Source organism: Balaenoptera musculus, chromosome 20 (assembly GCF_009873245.2).
Source record: "Balaenoptera musculus isolate JJ_BM4_2016_0621 chromosome 20, mBalMus1.pri.v3, whole genome shotgun sequence".
Lineage (NCBI taxonomy): Eukaryota > Metazoa > Chordata > Mammalia > Artiodactyla > Balaenopteridae > Balaenoptera > Balaenoptera musculus.
Genome location: NC_045804.1, coordinates 14,582,608 through 14,602,042, shown reverse-complemented (window position 1 = coordinate 14,602,042; position 19,435 = coordinate 14,582,608). Strand labels below are relative to the sequence as shown.

The following is a 19,435-nucleotide window of genomic DNA, read 5'->3' as shown; positions in this document are numbered from 1 at the left end:
CATTAAATCAAAACAAAAAGAGTGCATGAGTGTGAATGTGTGTGATATATGTACTCATACATGCAGAAATGTAGGAAAAAACAAGGATATATACCAAATATATATGTACATATATGTATATATTATATATTAACTATAATTCCTTCCCACTAGTGTGATAAAGAATATCTTTTTCCTTTGGGTTTTCTGTGGTTTTTTAAACATTGATCGTGCATTTTTTTTAAATAAGGAAAAAAGGTTATGAAATTAAAAAACAAAACAAGACAAATAGTATTTTGGACCCTGAGAGTTCTTCCCCTTGTTTTGTTGTGGGGTTTTTGTTTTCGTTTTTGTGTTGTAATAAATAGAGATCATGGTGCCATTTTTTGAGCACTCATTTAAACAGAGAGGAGGACAAACCTATTAACAGAGAAACCAAACAAGCTTTGAATTATAAAAAAATTATCAGGGCTTCCCTGGTGGCGCAGTGGTTGAGAACCTGCCTGCCAATGCAGGGGACACGGGTTCGAGCCCTGGTCTGGGAAGATCCCACATGCCACGGAGCAGCTGGGCCCGTGAGCCACAACTACTGAGCCTGCGCGTCTGGAGCCTGTGCTCTGCAACAGGAGAGGCCGCGATAGTGAGAGGCCTGCGCACCACGATGAAGAGTGGCCCCCACTTGCCACAACTAGAGAAAGCCCTCGCACAGAAACGAAGACCCAACACAGCCATAAATAAATAAATAAATAAATAAAAATTAAACTTTAAAAAGAATATCACCAAACATTCCGAGAAGCAACAACAACAACAAAAAAATTATCAAAAAAACAGAAAATAACAAGTGTTGGCAAGGATGTGGAGAAACTGGAATCCTTGTGCACTATTGGTGGGAATGTAAAATGGTACAGCCACTGTGGAAAACAGTATGGCAGTTCCTCAAAATATCAAAACTAGAATTACCATATGATCCAGCAATTTCACTTCTGGGTACATACCCCAAAGAATTGAAAGCAGGGTCCTGAAGACCTGTTTATACACCCACGTTCATAGCAGCATTACTCACAATAGCAAAAATGTGGAAACAACCCAGTGTCCACCAACAGATGAATGGATAAGCAAAATGTAGTAAGTATAGACATACAATGGAATATTATTCAGCCTTAAAAAGGAACAAAATTCTGCAATATGCTACAACAGGTACGAACCTTGTGGACATTATTCCAAGTGAAACAAGCCAGTCAAAAAAAGACAAATACTGTGTGATTCCACTAATATGACATACTTATAGTATTCAAAATAAAAAAAAAACAGAAAATAAAATGGTGGTTACCAGGAGCTAAGCAGAGCGGAAAATAGGGAGTTATTGTTTAATGGGTTTAGAGTTTCAGTTTTACAAGCTGGATGGTAGTGATGGTTGTACAACAATGTGAATGAATATTAAATATAATACCGCTGAACTGTACACTTAAAAAAGGTTAAGATGGTAAATTCTGTTATGGGTATTTTACCAAAATTTAAAAATATATATACAAAGAAGTGTGTATGTGCCTATGACTTATGACCTATACAAGCTACAGCTGTACTTCTATATTGTGTATACTGTGAAACATACAACAAACAAAAACTTTTTAAATATGCAGAAATAAACACAAATGGAAGTTCTAGTAGTTTCTTTCTGCACCCTAGTGGTTTGCCTTGGGCGCCCCTCAGGAGGCCCAAATCCTGAGATCTGACACGCATGGGAAGGTGATGCCTCCTTCTCGAGCCCAGACCCCACTGTGCACAGAGCAAAGAGTACTGCCAGCAGTGGCCCACCCCTGATGTTAGTCTGCCTTCTCTTCCTCCGTCCCTTCTCTTGCATTCCAGGAGTATTTAACCCTGCTCCGAGGTCTCAAGAATATTTAATCCTAACAGACTCAGCTATAACGAATCCTCAGCAAGTAGCAAATCCCTGGCAAATTTAGAGAGAGACCGGAATGGAAACTGGATGGAAATGCTACTCTCCAGAGCCATGGAGAGCCTTGAAAAACCACATGGTGAACTGGCAAAACTTGAACTAGAATGAGGTTTACCAAACAAGTCTCTTGGGTGCCTGGAGAATGAACAGATCCCAAAGTCTTAAAAACACTGCTTGGGCAAAAACCTGTGACAATGAACTAAAAGAATAAAGTCAGATCTAAAATGAGGCTGGATGCCAGCCAGCTACTGCGGAGAGGCTTACCTTCAGTATCTCAGGTTCTTTGATATCCAGAGACCTTGGGTTCCAGTGTTGTAGATTTTTATGTAATCTGTGATATTTATGAGCACTTGGTGGTGTAAGAAACCAAATCATGCAAACTGCAGTCATGAATCCAAGGCCAATGCCCAGAAAGAGTCCACTCACGTAATGGGGGAGGGGGAGGATGAGGTACGCATAGACACACACGACAAAGAAGACCAGCGTCTTCACGGGCAATTCGGGGTGCTGCACGGCCGAGTCCGCCTCGTCACTGTCCAGAGCCGTGCCGTCGTCCGCCAGCACCTCTGGCTTGAGAGGGACTTCTGGGAGCTTCTCAACTTTACTCTCTCCCTCCATTTCCAAATCAAAGTCCTCAGTGTACAGCTCGCAAAACTCTTCATCCTCTTTGCTCACCAAGGCAGACAGAGAGCATCTCTCAAGAACCAGAGAGCCGGTCTTCAGGCCTGCCTCCTTCAGACTGCTCCCCTGAGAACCCTTCGGTTCTGCCTCCCTCGCAGGGTCCTCGGAGGACTGTGGGGGGTCCCTCCCGGGGACGCCAGGGTCGCTCCCCAAGCCCTCCCCCTCGGAGTCACACTCCTCCTCCTTGATGCTGTAGTTGTTATTGCTTTCCAAGTGACCGTTCAGGCTGGACAGATTGGAGAGCTCTGAAGCACTTGAAGATAAGGCTTTGGGCCTATGGCTGCCACTTTCTTCCCCTATAATTTTACTAAAAAGCTGAAAAGGGTCATATATGACTTCGGAAAGGCGTCGCTTAGTGTCTTCGATTTTCGCCTCCATTTCGGGCACTTTAAAAAAGGAGCGTGTATCGGAAGGCGACGTCAGAGGGGAAGAGGGTGCAGTTTTGGAATCTCCACCTGTGTTTCGTGGCTGCGTGAACTGCTTGAACAGGTGTAAATTCAGCTTGGAGTCGGGTGGCTTGTGCGACACGTTATCTGACTCCTGCCTGGAGGTGTCGGTGGACAGAGACTTGACTAACGTCTTCATCAAGTGCCGGTGCCGTGGGGCGTGGGGGGATTCTTTTGGCTCCACCTCGGTCGACAGGGACTTCACAAGGCTCATGAAGGGCTTTGCGCTGGAAAGGGTGGAGGACGAGGCACTGGAGGGGAGGATGGGAGACCTGGAAGGCGAGGACAGCGGGGAGGAAGAACTGGTTTTCTGCTCAGAAAGGGACGACACGCTGGGAGAGCTAGCTAAGGGCCCCGACGAAGACGAGCCCGGGGACAGAGCCAATGGCACCGTACTTAATACTTGTGCTGCGGGAGGAGGGGGCTCCAGCAGCTTTGCAGTGTTCTCGGAGACGGGCAAGATGGCCGGGGACACGGACAGTCCGTCTGCCAGGATGAGCTGGGCGCCAGGGCCAGCGGGGTCATGGCCACCCTGGGGTTCAAGATAGAGGTCTTCCTTGGCTTCGAGCCCCGTTACAATGCTTTGGTCGTCCAGCCCCTCCTCCAGGTACTCCCTGAACTCCTCCTCCTCTTCCTCCTCCTCCTCCCCGGATGCCGAGAAGTGGATGGCGATAGTGTCTCGGGACACGGACCTCTGCACGTGCACTCTGGGGGCTGACGGTTTTGGCATGTCAATGGTTTTTCCGGCATGGCGACCATTCAGACTTGTCATCGCCGGCTTCACAAGGGCTCAGGCTCTGTGAAAACAGCGAGAAAACCAGAAGTCAGAAAGCGGTTTCTCCACGGGAGACGCTGTTGTGCGTGGCCAGGAATGCAGATGAAGCTCACTTCTCAATGGTGATTATGCTTTTACTTGGCAGGTGGCCACTGTTTTTACCTGAGCAGGTTTAATGGCTTACTTTTCATCAGATAAATTCCAGTTAGGCATTCTCTTTTATGAGCAAACTACAAACCAGTGTTATAAACGCCATACAATCTGTTTTCCTTCACAACATCTAACTCATCGTTTCCTCCCTCTTAACTGGCTCATTTCTATCAGTAATTCTATATTGCAAGGCCTGAAAGACCTGCACAACAGTTGCTACCAGTATTACTTCAGAAGCCCAACAGGATAAAATGCAGCATCCTGGCGATTTTGAGGATCTTGGAATAAAAATTTCACCAGTGGTTTTCCAGCTATAAAAAGCTAATCCTGGAGGGTTACTGCTTTCATTGCAATTTTCACAGCAATCCTAACAATTCTTTTGTGTCTCCCACCAACGCTCATATATCTTGCCACTGCATATAAGGAGCAAAGTATCCAAGGGTGGTAAGGGAAATCTGTGAACTAACTGCTGTGATCTGTCGGCTTCTTTATTCCCCAAGTGGTAGGTACCCTCAGGCCAGAGTATTTAGGCAGCCAATGAAGACATGGCCATTTTCTGAGGCTTCAAGATAAAGCAAACTTGTATTTTAAACTGAATCCAAGAAACAAAGGGCAGGAAAATGAAGTCTCAATGCTGCAACCCACCACCAACTGAGAACTCTGCTAAGAGCTAGGGCGAGAGACATGGAGGCTATGCTTTCTGCCCTTCAGGAGCTTAGTTGCTGGAGAGAAAACAGACACCTGAAAAGCTGGGCAGAAAAACAAAAGAAGCCAAGTGCACCCTGTGACACCCAGTGCATTACATCTCCCCCTATTCACTTATGGCCCATTTATTGGGAACAAGGCATCATGACAGGTCCTACAAGAGGGAAATGAACACAATCTGGAAAGAAACCCCGTCAAAGGAGCTAAAACGCACTTGAGGACTGACCTTCAGGCGTTCTGAGGAGGGTGAGAGCAGCGTGGACGGTAGGACACCCGCTCGCTCTTTTAAACTGAGGGGTAGGTTGTGGCTAAATGGGTGTGATTAGAAAGAAGGGACAAAGGCATGAAGATGAGCACAGGCATGGTGTGTCCTGACACATGGGTCTATTCTCCATGTCCAGGATGGAGGGTGGGTGTTGGGGAGCCGGGGGAGACCACCAGTATGAGACAGGCATCATGCGAGAGAGGAAAGAGCAGCCTTGGGACCAGGAAAGAGGGCTTCTGATACTTGCTCCTTTTCCAGCTGATTCTGTGGGACCTTGAACAAGCCAAGACCTCTATGGGTCTCAGAATCTTCATCTGTTAAATGAGGCACCAAGAGTCCTTTCCAAATCTAAAACCCTACGTTTATGTTTACAGGTGATAGTACACAACCCAATCTGATATACTCACACAAGTAATCTGCCATAGACAATCAACATGATGTTGCTTGCTTGTTTCTTTTTTTTTCTTTTTAAAAATACTTATTTGTTTATTTATTTATTTGGCTGTGCCGGGTCTTAGTTGCGGCACGCAGGATCTTCGTAGCAGCATGCGGGATCTTTAGTTGAAGCATGTGGGACCTAGTTCCCTGACCAGGGCTCGAACTACCAGGCCCCCTGCACTGGGAGTGAAGAGTCTTAGCCACTGGACCACCAGGGAAGTCCCTTGGTTATTTCTTTAATTTGAAAAACTCCTATAGTTAAGTCTTCCACCAAATATTCATGTTCAAAATGCTAGGAACTGATACTACCAACAAGAGAAAAGGTACCTGTGTGTGTGTTGAGGGGATTGGGGGGGGGAACCTGGGGCGGGTGGGCAAGAAAAACTATTTCCTAGAAACAGGAAATAACCCAGCGATGACAAGAATTACAGTTCAAGGGCCCAGTCACAACAAGGACACATCTGAAACAACACATTTTCAGTATCAACACTTGAGAGAAATTACTTTCATAAAAATTTTTCAACAGAGTTTTGCCCAAGCTCATTCACGACCCTCAGGCTCTCCTATCCCCATTGGATCCAAGAAAAGGGAATGATCTCTATCAATCAGACAAAGCACTTTAAATCCAGGAGCTGGCGGCAAGCTAGAAAGACACAGCCTCGGGTCCAGGACAATCCTTCCCTGTTATCTCAAAGCCAACAGGTTTGTTGGCTTAGTGAGAAGAAAAACACCAAGCGCAACAAACATTTTTCATTTAACTGTCACCTCCTTTTATAAGGGTAATTTTAAAAGAAAATTACAGAGGTAATTTAAAAAGTTTGGTACTTGATAATTCTCAATAGGCTGAAAAATCAGCTTTATTTAAATTGCTTTAATAACATAAAGGATGATCTGAAAGGCTCTGCTGCTCTGAGGCTGCTTCACTGGTAGTAAAAGTGACTGTGGGCACAGGTGCACATACAGAGAGCATGACTGGGGGGCTGAACAGTGTCAGTCGGTCCTCTGAGGAGCAAGGCAAGAGTGGAGAGGCTCTTTTGCAGTTGAGGGTGGGATGGCCTGGGAATCCACAGGCAAAGTCAGGCCCAGTCCAGGGTCACAGGGCCAAACAGCAGTGTGTCCGGGAGCCTGCGGTCTCAGCAGCCAGGGTCCTGGAGAACAGTGAGCTGGCACCTGCCCAGGAAGGGCCATCAGGGGCCGATCTGCCCAAACCTCCAACACATAGTTGGGCCCCCTGACTTGCCGGTTAAAGGGACCTCTGCTGATCTCTGACTAGACTGTCTTAAGGTCTTGTTGGGCTGCATCCTGCAGGCCTACAGCCCTGTGCTCGCCCAGCTTCAAGACAGAAGAAAGACCCTGGAGGCAGCTACGGAGACATCAACGGTTTAACGGATGGGGAAGCTTAAACATCTGAAGCAAGGTTCTGGAGCGACACCCCACCTGGGTGGTGGACGGTGGGCAGGACATGGCAGCAGTCTTCACTCGCAGGGGGAAACGGGAGACGGCCAGTTATAGGGGGAACTTACGTCAGGTTTGCTCATTGGTTACCAGGGAAACTAGCAGTGGGGCGTGCCCCTCACCGCCCTTTTCATAAGAACAATCACTAACTGGGGCCTGGGGCAAGCATGCAGGAAGGTCAGTCATGTGAGTAGAGTGTGGGTGAAGCAGGCGCAGGTTGGGCTGGGGATGTACAGCGAGCAAGAGAACAGCCATCTTGAGTGGCCTGACCGCAGAGGTCTGTGTCAGCCAACCGGGCCTGAGCTGGGCCCCATAGAGAGCTAGGTGCCAGGCAGCCAGCGGAGCAGGCAGTCTGGCTCACCACGGCTAATGTCTTTCACCAGGGCTCAGGCAGTGGCTTCAGAGGTTTAGAGTAACCTCCCCCAAATCCACGCTGACCAAAGTCCAGCTCCACCTCACTAGTTTTGTACTAAAACATGCCACGTGAGGCTAGAGCAGCACTACTACTTTTTAAATATACGAAAATCTTAGGGCCCTGTTTGCTTATCCGCAAATGAGGGGGTTAGACCAGATAAACAAAGACTGCTTCTAGGACCCAAACTGCTGGATAACTGTGTGTCCTGGAACTCGGGTCCCTGGTTTGGGTTCTAGACAAACCATCAAGTGGCCACTCCTTCCTCCTCCTGGGGAGTCCTCCAAGCCTCCTCCTCTCCATCCTTCAATGGCTGGCGGCTGGGGCCAGTAAAACCGACCCTCCCACAGTCACAGCACTGCAGGACAGCCAAGGTCAAGAGGAAGAGCACCTGACTGTTGTCCAGGAACTTTACATGGTTGGTCCAAGGACACAGCACTGAATGAGGAGGGGACGGGGAGACGGTTAGACACGGGCTTTTGACACTCATGTCCTGATGCCTTGCCACCACAGCAATCTGCCTCCTCAAGCATGTCATGGACACTCATTATGACTGCTTGTCCTGGCCTTGGTACCCGCCCTCCGTGCTCTGGGCATGAACAGCTCTACCAGGAACTAAGAGCTCAGTTCTCAACAGCTAGCATGTGATTAGCAGGATTGGGAAATAAGAATTTGTTATCCATCTGTCAAGCTAGCATCATAAAAAAGTAGCCTCCTGTCCTCTACTATCTCAATTCAATTATAACCAGTCTCAAAAAAAAAAAAAAGGGACAACCTTATCTCAAGCCCTCAGGAACTGAAATGTCAAAAAAGGTCATTTCTCACCCAACAGGTCTCCTTCTTCCAAAGCCACCAGCACAAGACCGTGGCTTTTAACACTGATTTTGAGTCTTGTGAGGGGAGGGCCTATAGCTCACATTGTCATATAGGATGATTTTCTGTCAGAGATATGTTTAAACAAAAGTCTGATTTGGTCATGAGCAAAGTGGTGCTAAAGATTAATCCCGTCCAGCCCCAGAATGGATGGGGGTGGCAGAGGCAACGTTGACAAACTGAAGCCAGAGGTCTGGTGTCTGGGAAAACAGTCTCCATCATCAGGTCCACCACTCTGCTGAAAACAACTAACAATGAAATCCATATTTTTTTAAAAATCTGAAAAGCACTGAAGCTTCAACAACTGAGTAAGGAACCACCAGGCCAAAAGGAAGTAAGAACCCCAGAGGGATGAGCCCTACAGAAGCCGCTCTTGCCCTCAAAACATTGGATGATTCTGGCACATTGGAACCTTCATTTTATTGATCTCCTGAGCAGAAATCAAAGCTCAGGGCTGGCTGAGGGGGAGCCATAACTGGAGACTGTTCCACAATGAGCTGGAATGCCAAAGGGCTACATCTATCTACCTGGTAGTAGATGAACCAGAAGCAAAACAGCCCTCACTTAGTTCTGAGAGCTTCGAGGACATTAAGCTAAGTGAAGTAAGCCAGTCACAAAAAAAAATGAATACTGTATGATTCCACTTATGTGAGCTAGCTAAAGTAGTCAAATTCAAATAAACAGAAAGTAGGATGGCAGTTACCAGGGGCTGGGGGTAGTAGGAAATAGGGAGTTGTTTTTTAACGGAGATAGAGTTTTGTATGATGAAAAAGGTCTGTAGATCGGTTGCAGAACAATGTGAATATACTTAACACTGCTGAGTTGCACACTTAAAAACAGGATAGTAAATTTTATGTTATGTACACTTTACCTTAATTAAAAATAAAATTTTAAAAAAATTTCACCATTCAAAACTTTAGAATGGGGACTTCCCTGGTGGTGCAGTGGTTGGGAGTCCGCCTGCCAGTGCAGGGGACACGGGTTCGAGGCCTCGTCTGGGAAGATCCCACATGCAGTGGAGCAACTGGGCTCGTGCACCACAACTACTGAGCCTGCACTCTAGAGCCCGTGCACCACAACTACTGAGCCTGTGCTCTAGAGCCCATGCGCCATAACTACTGAGCCCACGTGCCACAACTACTGAAGCCCGCATGCCTAGAGCCCGTGCTCCACAACAAAGAGAAGCAACGGCAATGAGAAGCGTGTGCACCACAACGAAGAGTGGCCCCTGCTCAATGCAAATAGAGAAAGCCCACGTGGAGCAACGAAGACCCAACACAGCCAAAAATAAATAAATAAATTTATTAAAAAAAAAAAAAACTTTAGAATGAAATAATGTAATATTTTGAATTACTTATCATGCTGACTAAAACAATTCTATTCAAAAAGCTCACACTGTTCTTTAGTGTTTATAGCACCATGTGGTTATGTTCTAAGACAATACTGTAAATGCAAATGTACTCATTTATGCTCCCATACTTTTGGGGGGTGCGGGGAAGCTGTTTAGAGCCAAATGCTCTCCAAACCTTAGCCTTAGTCAGGTATGTTTCAAGGAAGCAGCATATCTCAAACAGTTCTGGAGATGAGTCTTGATGAAAGTCTTCACTATAACTCTCCATTAAAGTTACTATGCCTTATAAAGATGTCATAGCTCTCATTAAGATTGAGAAAGCCTCTAATAAGGAAGAGGAAATCAAAAAATAGCTAGAAACAAATGACAATGAAAACACAACAACCCAAAACCTATGGGATGCAGCAAACGCAGCTCTAAGAGGGAAGTTTATAGCAATTCAATCTCACCTCAAGAAACAAGAAAAATCTCAAATAAACAATCTAACCTTACACCTAAAGCAACCAGAGAAAGAAGAACAAAGAAAACCCAAAGTCAGTAGAAGGGGAAAAAATCATAAAGATCAGAGCAGAAATAAATGAAATAGAAACGAAGAAAACAGTAGCAAAGATCGATAAAATTAAAAGTTGGTTCTTTGAGAAGATAAACAAAATTGATAAACCTTTAGCCAGACTCATCAAGAAAAAAAGGGAGAGGATGCAAATCAATAAAATTAGAAATGAAAAAGGAGGAATCACAACTGACACCGCAGAAATACAAAGGATTATAAGAGACTACTACAAATAACAATATGCCAATAAAATGGACAACCATGAAGAAATGGACAAATTCTTGGAAAGGTACAATCTTCCAAGACTCAACCAGGAAGAATTAGAAAATATAAACAGACCTATCACAAGTAATGAAATTGAAACTGTAATTAAAAATCTTCCAGCAAACAAAAGTCCAAGACCAGATGGCTTCACAGGTGAATTCTATCAAACATTTAGAAAAGAGCTAACACCTATCCTTCTCAAACTCTTCCAAAAAAATTGCAGAGGGAGGAACACTCCCAAATTCGTTCTACAAGGCCACCACCGTCACTCTGATACCAAAACCAGACAAAGATATCACAAAAAAAGAAAATTACAGACCAACATCACTGATGAACATAGATGCAAATATCCTCAACAAAATACTAGCAAACAGAATCCAACAACACATTAAAAACATCATACACGATGATCAAGTGGGATTTATCCCAGGAATGCAAGGATTCTTCAATATACACAAATCAATCAACGTGATACACCATATTAACAAATTAAGGAATGAAAACCATATGATCATCTCAGTAGATGCAGAAAAAGCTTTTGACAAAACTCAACACCCATTTATGATAAAAACTCTCCAGTAAATGGGCATAGAGTGAACCTACCTCAACATAATAAAGGCCATATATGACAAACCCACAGCAAACATCATTCTCAATGGTGAAAAACTGAAAGCACTTCCACTAAGATCAGGAACAAGACACGGATGTCCACTCTCACCACTATTGTTCAACATAGTTTTGGAAGTCCTAGCCACGGCAATCAGAGAAGAAAAAGAAATAAAAGGAATACAAATTGGAAAAGAAGAAGTAAAACTGTCACTGTTTGCAGAAAATCCTAAAGATGCCACCAGAAAACTACTAGAACTAATCAATGAATTTGGTAAGGTTGCAGGACACAAAATTAATGCACAGAAATCTCTGGCATTCCTATACACTAACAATGAAAAATCAGAAAGAGAAATTAAGGAAACAATCAGATTTACCATCACAACAAAAAGAATAAAATATCTAGGAATAAACCTACCTAAGGAGGCAAAAGAATTGTACTCGGAAAACTATAAAACACCGATGAAAGAAATCAAAGATGACATAAACAGATGGAGAAATATACCATGTTCTTGGATTGGAAGAATCAATATTGTGAAAATGACTATACTACCCAAAGCAATCTACAGATTCAATGCAATCCCTATCAAACTACCAATGGCGTTCTTCACAGAATTAGAACCAAAAATTTTACAATTTGTATGGAAACACAAAAGACCCCGAATAGCCAAAGAAATCTTGAGAAAGAAAAATGGAGCTGGAGGAATCAGGTTCCCCAACTTCAAACTATACTACAAAGCTACAGTAATCAAGACAGTATGGTACTGGCACAAAAACAGAAATATAGATCAATGGTACAGGATAGAAAGCCCAGAGATAAACCCACGCACGTATGGTCACCTAATTTATGACAAAGGAGGCAAGGATATACAATGGAGAAAGCCTCTTCAATAAGTTGCCTGCTGGGAAAACTGGACAGCTACATGTAAAAGAATGAAATTAGAACACTCCCTAACACCATACATAAAAATAAACTCCAAATGGATTAAAGACCTAAATGTAAGACTGGACACTATAAAACTCTTAGAGGAAAACATAGGAAAAACACTCTTTGACATAAACCACAGCAAGATCTTTTTTGACCCACCTCCTAGAGTAATGAAAATAAAAACAAAAATAAACAACTGGGACCTAATTAAACTTAAAAGCTTTTGCAAAGCAAAGGAAACCATAAAGACGAAAAGACAACCCTCAGAATGGGAGAAAATATTTGTAAACAAAGCAACAGACAAAGGATTAATCTCCAAAATATACGAACAGCTCATGGAGCTCAACATCAAAAAAACAAACAACCCAATTAAAAAATAGGCAGAAGACCTAAACAGACATTTCACCAACGAAGACATACAGATGGCCAAGAAGCACATGAAAAGATGCTCAACATCACTAACTATTAGAGAAATGCAAATCAAAACTACAGTGAGGTATCACCTCACACCAGTCAGAATGGCCATCATCAATAATAATAAATGCAGGCTTCCCTGGTGGCGCAGCGGTTGAGAATCTGCCTGCTAGTGCAGGGGACATGGGTTCGAGCCCTGGTCTGGGAAGATCCCACATGCCGCAGAGCAACTGGGCCCGTGAGCCACAACTACTGAGCCTGTGCATCTGGAGCCTGTGCTCCGCAACAAGAGAGGCCATGATAGTGAGAGGCCCGCGCACCGTGATGAAGAGTGGCCCCCACTTGCTGCAGCTAGAGGAAGCCCTTGCACAGAAACGAAGACCCAACACAGCCAAAAAATATATATAAATAAATAAATAATAATTAAAGGTGCTAATAATTTTAAAATAATAATAATAATAATAATAATAAATGCTGGAGAGGGTGTGGAGAAAAGGGAACCCTCTTGCACTGTTGGTGGGAATATAAACTGATACAGCCACTATGGAGAACAGTATGGAGGTTCCTTAAAAAACTAAAAATAGAGCTACCATACAACCCAGCAATCCCACTACTGGGCATATATCCTGAGAAAACCATAATTCAAAAAGAGTCATGTACCACAATGTTCATTGCAGCACTATTTACAACAGCCAGGACATGGACTAAGTATCCATTGACAGATGAATGGATAAAGAAGATGTGGCACATATATACAATGGAATATTACTCAGCCATAAAAAGAAATGAAACTGAGTTATTTGTACTGAGGTGGATGGACCTAGGGTCTGTCATACAGAGTGAAGTAAGTCAGAAAGAGAAAAACAAATATTGTATATTAATGCATATATGTGTAATCTAGAAAAATGGTACAGAAGAACCTATTTGCAGTGCAGGAATAGAGACACAGGCATAGAGAACGGACATGTGGACACAGGAGGGGAAGGTGGGACGAACTGGGAGATTAGGTTTGAGATAAATACACTACCATGTGTAAAACAGATAGCTAGTGGGAACCTGCTCTATAGCACAGGGAGCTCAGCTCGGTGCTCTGTGATGACCTAGATGGGTGGGATGGGGGGGGGGGGTCCAAGAGGGAGGGGATATATGTATACATATAGCTGATTCACTTCATTGTACAGCAGAAACTGACACAACATTAAAGCAATGCAATTATACTGCATTAAAGTAAAGCAATTATACTCCAATTTAAAAAAATTTTTTTAAGTAAGAAAATAAATAAACAAAACTCAATCACAGAATATTCCAATGGAAAGGGAAGCTCAGATATCACCTAGTCCTAAGTGAATAAATCAAATAATTTGAAAGTGGAAAAAAAAAAAAGAGAAAGCCTCTAATAAGGGTTTCTCTCCCCAGCATTGATGCAGGATTCTATTTTATCCAGTCTAAAAATAAGGAACAAATCAATGGCTCCCATCTAATCTGAACTCATAAAAAACAAAAGGCCTCAACAGGAAGCCAGTAGCCAACTTCCCTCCCTATCATGAACTCCACGAACCTATCAACCTCAGTGGAGTCAGGGTTAGAATACCAAACATCCATGAAATTTATTTTATTTCTAGTCACTCAAAAAGGTTATCATCATTAATTAGTCCATGAAAAACCAATCAACAATAAATCAGACTGCACAGTGAAAAATGAAGAGCTATCCATACTCGTGCTTCTCTTCATAATCAAATGAATATTTTGCCTTTTACTAAAGATTCATGTGGGGAGGGAAAAAAAAATTAAGAGCTATTTCAAGACTCAATGTTGGCATTTATTAGCTCAGATATAATAACCTCTCTGACTCTGATAGGTTTGTTTTTTGTGAGTTTTTTGGACTAATTTTCTAATAATAACTGCCCTTCCTACCTCTAGCTGTATTTGAAACAATTCAATCTCGGGGTCCTACAGAGACATAAAAAGAGAAAAGAGTTCCTTTCAGGCCACTCACTTATCAGCAACTCCTCCTCTTGGTCCTTCCTCATTAGAACAAATAGTAATGTGGCCATTATCATTATTATTATCAACATTATTATTATTAATTTCTAACTCATATACTAGATTAGAGGAAGTGCTGAAGGAAGGAAAAAGAGGAGGGAAGCAAGCAACTTGGACTGAAAATTAAACGTGTCTCCAGATGTAGAAAGCACAGTAATACTGCGTATTAAGAGGCAAGCCTGGTTTGGAACATGGCTCATTTCTCAGCAGCATCCCTACTCCCTCAAAATCACTGTTAAAATTCTTCATCTTTGTAAAATTTGGCCCGTTAGATATTTGCTGTCTCTGAACAAGCTTGCACTTGGACATATGATGTATGGGCACCATCTGCTAGCATGGGCTGTGTCGGTCAATAGTCTTAATTCAAAAACATCTCTTGGCAGCGGAAAAGAGTCAAGCTGCATTGTATTGCAGAGGATGTCTTAACATCTCTTATCTGTGCAGTTTTTAACAGCATTTGGTTTTACGGAAAGTAGAGAAGAGCCTCAAGGCTCATTTTTTTCCACTTTGATGCTGCAGAGGAAACGGTGAATCTGGTCGAAAACAACCATAGTAGGAAGTTCTGATTTAGCCTAAAAATCTCAAGTGCGTCTTAATAGCCATCCCTTGATTCATCTAAAGTCAATGAAGCATATGAGAATTGCCAGCAGCCATTCTAATCTGTTAATACTCCACCTCACAAACAAAAATCAATATTGACATTGTAGATAATGAGCCAGTGCTAGGCTTAGTTTCATTTAAAAAGAGAAAAGAAAAAGAAAAGAAAGTACTCTACTACCAGCACAGGCAAGCCTCCCAAGGCACTTAGACCTTGACTGGTAGAAACTCGGAACTCCTTTCCCATTAGTTATTAGGTTCCCAGACCCCCAACTCAAAGTCTCTTCCAGCCCAGCAAAACAACACAAGGTCTATACTACTAGTACACAACAGCTTCACCCTCCGCAGCCACTGCATGGACTTTTACCTGCCATGAGGAAGGCCCACCTGGGAAGAGGGCCACAACCCTGAAGGAAAAAGGTGTTCAAAAGCATCAACATGATTAGAATTTTGCTTTATAGATTGCTATAATAATAGATGGTTCCAGTAATGAATCCAAATACAGTTCACAGTAACTCATTCAAAACCAGGTCATACCTTCAGCACAACCACACGAGGCCTATGGAGGTTTATAAAAGATAACGCTGATGCCATTCATGGGGGGGGGGGCCAGGGGGGGGGGGCTCAAGGAGACAACAGATGGATGTCGTATGATGACATCTATATGAAAGTTCAAAACAAAACAAAACAACCCTAAAGTAATGAAAACTCAGGATAGGTATGCCCAAATCAGATGGTGCTAATAGAGTAAAGAAGTCTGGGAAATTGTTTTTTTAAGCAGAAAAGTCATGTATGTGACTTAGGAGGAAGAAACGTGAACAAAATAATATGGCGGACATGAAATACCAGCGCGAGGAAAGGCACCGAGATGGGAACAAGTCAATCAAGACAGAACAAGAGTCGCTAAAGATTAGGTTAGCTACAGCTGAAGGGCTGTACTGGGGGGGCACGGGAGGAAGATTAATATTGGAGTTTAGAGGCAGGGAATCAATTGTTCAAAGACTCTGAAGGCTAAGTGTCTGGATTTATATTTAAATCTTAGGAAACAGAACCACTGTAGGTTCTTGAGAAGTTTGAAACCTGGGTGTAAACAGTTTTGTTCAGGTGAGTGAGTACCTGGAACCTGGGAGACTGTTGTGCTGAAAATCCGGAAGGAGGATGAGCAGAGGGTAGTGGCTGGGGTCACAAAATAGCACATTTCAAAAGCTCGTGGGGTCAAAGGTTAACAAGGGGTGAATCTGAGAAAGAGTAAATGGTGTTCCTTATTCAGTTTTCATTTTTGCAACCATTGATTGATTGATTGATTGATTGATTGATTGATTGATGGCCATGCTGCTCGGCTTGCGGGATTTTACTTCCCTAACCAGGCACTGAACTGAAGCCCTTGCTAGTGAAAGCGTGGAGTCCTAACCACTGGACTGCCAGGGAATTCCCACAACCATTTTAAAGTTTGAGATTATTTCCAAATTAAAAACAACATCAACAACAAAGCAGTTTCCTAACCACTGTTTGGCTTTGGGTCTGTTGTCAAATATTGCCCTCTCCCACCTCCCACCGGCCCTTCCAGTCAGAGCTGTCAAACTCAGTTACAGGAGGAAGCCACAGTTTTACTACTCCTTGAATTTTTTAAACTTTAGTTTGAAATAATTATAGACTCTCAGGAAGTTGCATAAGAGAGGTCCTGTGTACATTTCACCAATCACTCCTTAAATTTTAAAGTCAAACTGCCTTTTTTTTTTTTTTTCATGTTTTTTTGGCCATGCCGTGAGGCGTTCAGGATGTTAGCTCCCCGACTAGGGATCGAACCCAAGCCCCCTGCAGTGGAAGTGTGGAGTCTTAACCACTGGACTGCCAGGAAAGTCCCTTAAAGTCAAACTTTAAAGTCAAATTCCAAATGGTTAGGAAGTCAAGTTTTAAACACAGACCACCTATTCATCCCTGTAAGAAAAACATATTTCAATAGGCAGAGTGAAACTTCCACTTATAAGGGCTTTCTAATAGTCTTGCTTAAGGTCTTCAATGGTCAACTTTAGGAAGACATCTTCCATAGATACTTCCCAAGTACATGAACAGGCAATTCACCCAAAAGTTCAAATGGCCAATAACAAACGAAAGAGCTCAAGTGACTAAATACAACAAAGAATTAGGAAACAAATCAATGAGACAATATTGGTCATCAAATTCCATCTTTAAAATATAACATGTGATGCTGTCAAGGGCATATGGAGACAAACCCTCTATTGCAGACAAACCCTCTATTATGTTGGCACATATTTAGCAAAAACTTTTCTGAAACCCATTCTGCAGTAACTATTAAGCACCTCAATAATGTTCATACCTATACACACACCAGGCAAAAAGGGCTGGGGGGCATTAATGCTAGTTTTCTCCATATAACAGGCTTATCAGTCATTTTTATTTTCTACTTTTTAGGTATTTCCAAATTCTACTAATTAGGTATTTCCAAATACTCCTGTAATCTGGGGGAAATAATTACATGTAAATGTATGTCAATTTAAAAAATAAAATAATTATCTTCAGAATATCAAATTGTACCCACACCTTACCCATGAGAAAACTAAGATGCAGAAAGATTCGTTTTTATAAAATGAGTCACACTGTATGTATGTATGTAATCTGTTTTTACACTCAAGATAACACAGTGAAGTAATCCAGCATCTGAGTATCAGCAAGGCCTTTGGCTTCAGTTCTACCAACTTGGTAGAAGTCTGACCCTCAGGCAAATTATTTACCCTAACCAAGCCTCCCTTTCTCCATCTGTCAAATGGGAATGGCAAAAGACGGTTCAGAAGATTAAATAAAACAATTTAGGTAAAGCACTGAGCATGGTCCCTGGTACAGAGCAAGCATTTCCTAAATGTTAACTGTACTTTTAAGTATTTCCTCAAGCCAGTAAAGATTCTTTCACACATGACTTTAAATAGCTTTATAAAATGAATATTCCATAATGTAACCATTTCAACACAGGATACTAGGAATTTTTTGCTATTACAAACAATGCTGTAATATATTATGATGCTATACATAACTTTTGACTGCCTCTCTGATTATTTCCTTAGTAATTATTTTTAGAAGTGGAATTACAGGGTTGAATAAGCATATATAAATTTTCACTTCAATTAAAAAAACACACACAATTTCAAGATCATTGTAAAAAACTTCAAAAACAGATGTATGGAGAGGAAAAGTGAAAATTTCTCCTGCTCTGCCCAAAATCAACTGTTTAGGATGTATCCTCTGTCCTTCTGTATGCATTTATAAATCCACACAAACACGCAAAACTGTTTTTGTTTTTAGTCTTAAATGTAATCATACTATGCATATTGCTTTGCTGTTTGTTTTTCACTTATTATTTCCTGGACCCCTTCCTATGTCAATACATACAAATCTACAGGCATACACACTTTTCCTACCTAGTACAGATATACCATCATCCACTTAATCATTCTTTTATTGATAGAAATTTGAGTTTTTTCCAGTTTTCACACTAGAAAAACTGCTGCCTTGAAAAGCTTTCTATATAGATCTTGTGTACAGAGCAAGTCTTTCATAAAGTGCCCACCTTGAACCCTTGTCAAGAATGAACATTATTTTTAATTATTGTCCATCTGATGGATGGGGAAAAGGCATCTCAATGCTTTGATATCATTTCATGTTTTTTCCCCCATCTGTTTCTCTTCTATTAACTGGCCATTCTTGTTTCTTGCCCAAGGGTTTTTCTTATTCACTTTAGGTATCATGGATAATGAACACTCTGTCTACCGTATGTGCTGAAAATATTTTTCCCCATCTCTGACTTTTTACCATTATGGGGTTTTTTTTTTAAACATACAAAGTTTTATATTTTTAGGTATTGAATCTCTCAATCTTTTTCTTTATAGTTGCTGGGTTTTTACTTCCTGAGGAAGCCTTCCTCATTCTATCAGCCTAAAAGCATTACTCTCTGGAATCATTTTAGAAAACACTGACAATAACATATGTAACACACATAATGTTCTCGGTCCCCTATACAAGAATCAAACTTTTAACTTTGGAAAAACTGACTTGATATGGACAATCATATTTTCTAGCTATAATAAACAGTAAAGTATTTGAACTTTTCCCCCTCCAAATCATACTAGTAAACTAGAAAACCTAGTTTACATTATCTGAATCCATTCGTATCTATTAACCATTCAGCTTCTCCATGTGCAAAAAGTATTTTGGATTAATTCTTCATAAATTGAAAAAAGTCTCTCAGAACTTAAAGAAAAAATTAGTCTTTCTTTTTCAGTGAGAAACAATACTTTTCATACATGCATCAGTAGACTTAACCTTGATATAGGGCAGTAAGATCTGATTAAATGTATACTTAATGTCAGAATTTTATTTACAGGTAAGGAATCTGAGGCCCGAAGAAGACAATTTTTAAAAAATCAAGTTTGAGAAGTCTATGTGTGTAAGTGTGTGTAGGGCAGAACAGTGGGAGTGAGAGAAAGGAAGTGACGGGGAGGAGGTGAGGGAAGGGGCATGAAGGAGGGCTTCC

General features: G+C 42.0%; 1 protein-coding gene and 1 pseudogene across 2 annotated transcripts in view; one reads left to right on the top strand and one right to left on the bottom strand.

The window, feature by feature from the left end:
- The window catches only part of TEX2 (testis expressed 2), a 108,906-nt gene that overhangs the window by 58,648 nt on the left and 30,823 nt on the right, over positions 1–19,435 (bottom strand). For both annotated transcript variants that reach the window (XM_036836572.1, XM_036836573.1), the window contains exon 2: positions 2,201–3,860. In XM_036836572.1, the coding sequence (XP_036692467.1) occupies positions 2,201–3,835 (1,635 nt within the window). In that variant the 5' untranslated portion in view covers positions 3,836–3,860. The remainder of the gene's footprint in view (positions 1–2,200; positions 3,861–19,435) is intronic.
- Positions 13,962–14,087, top strand: LOC118887611 (annotated as a pseudogene).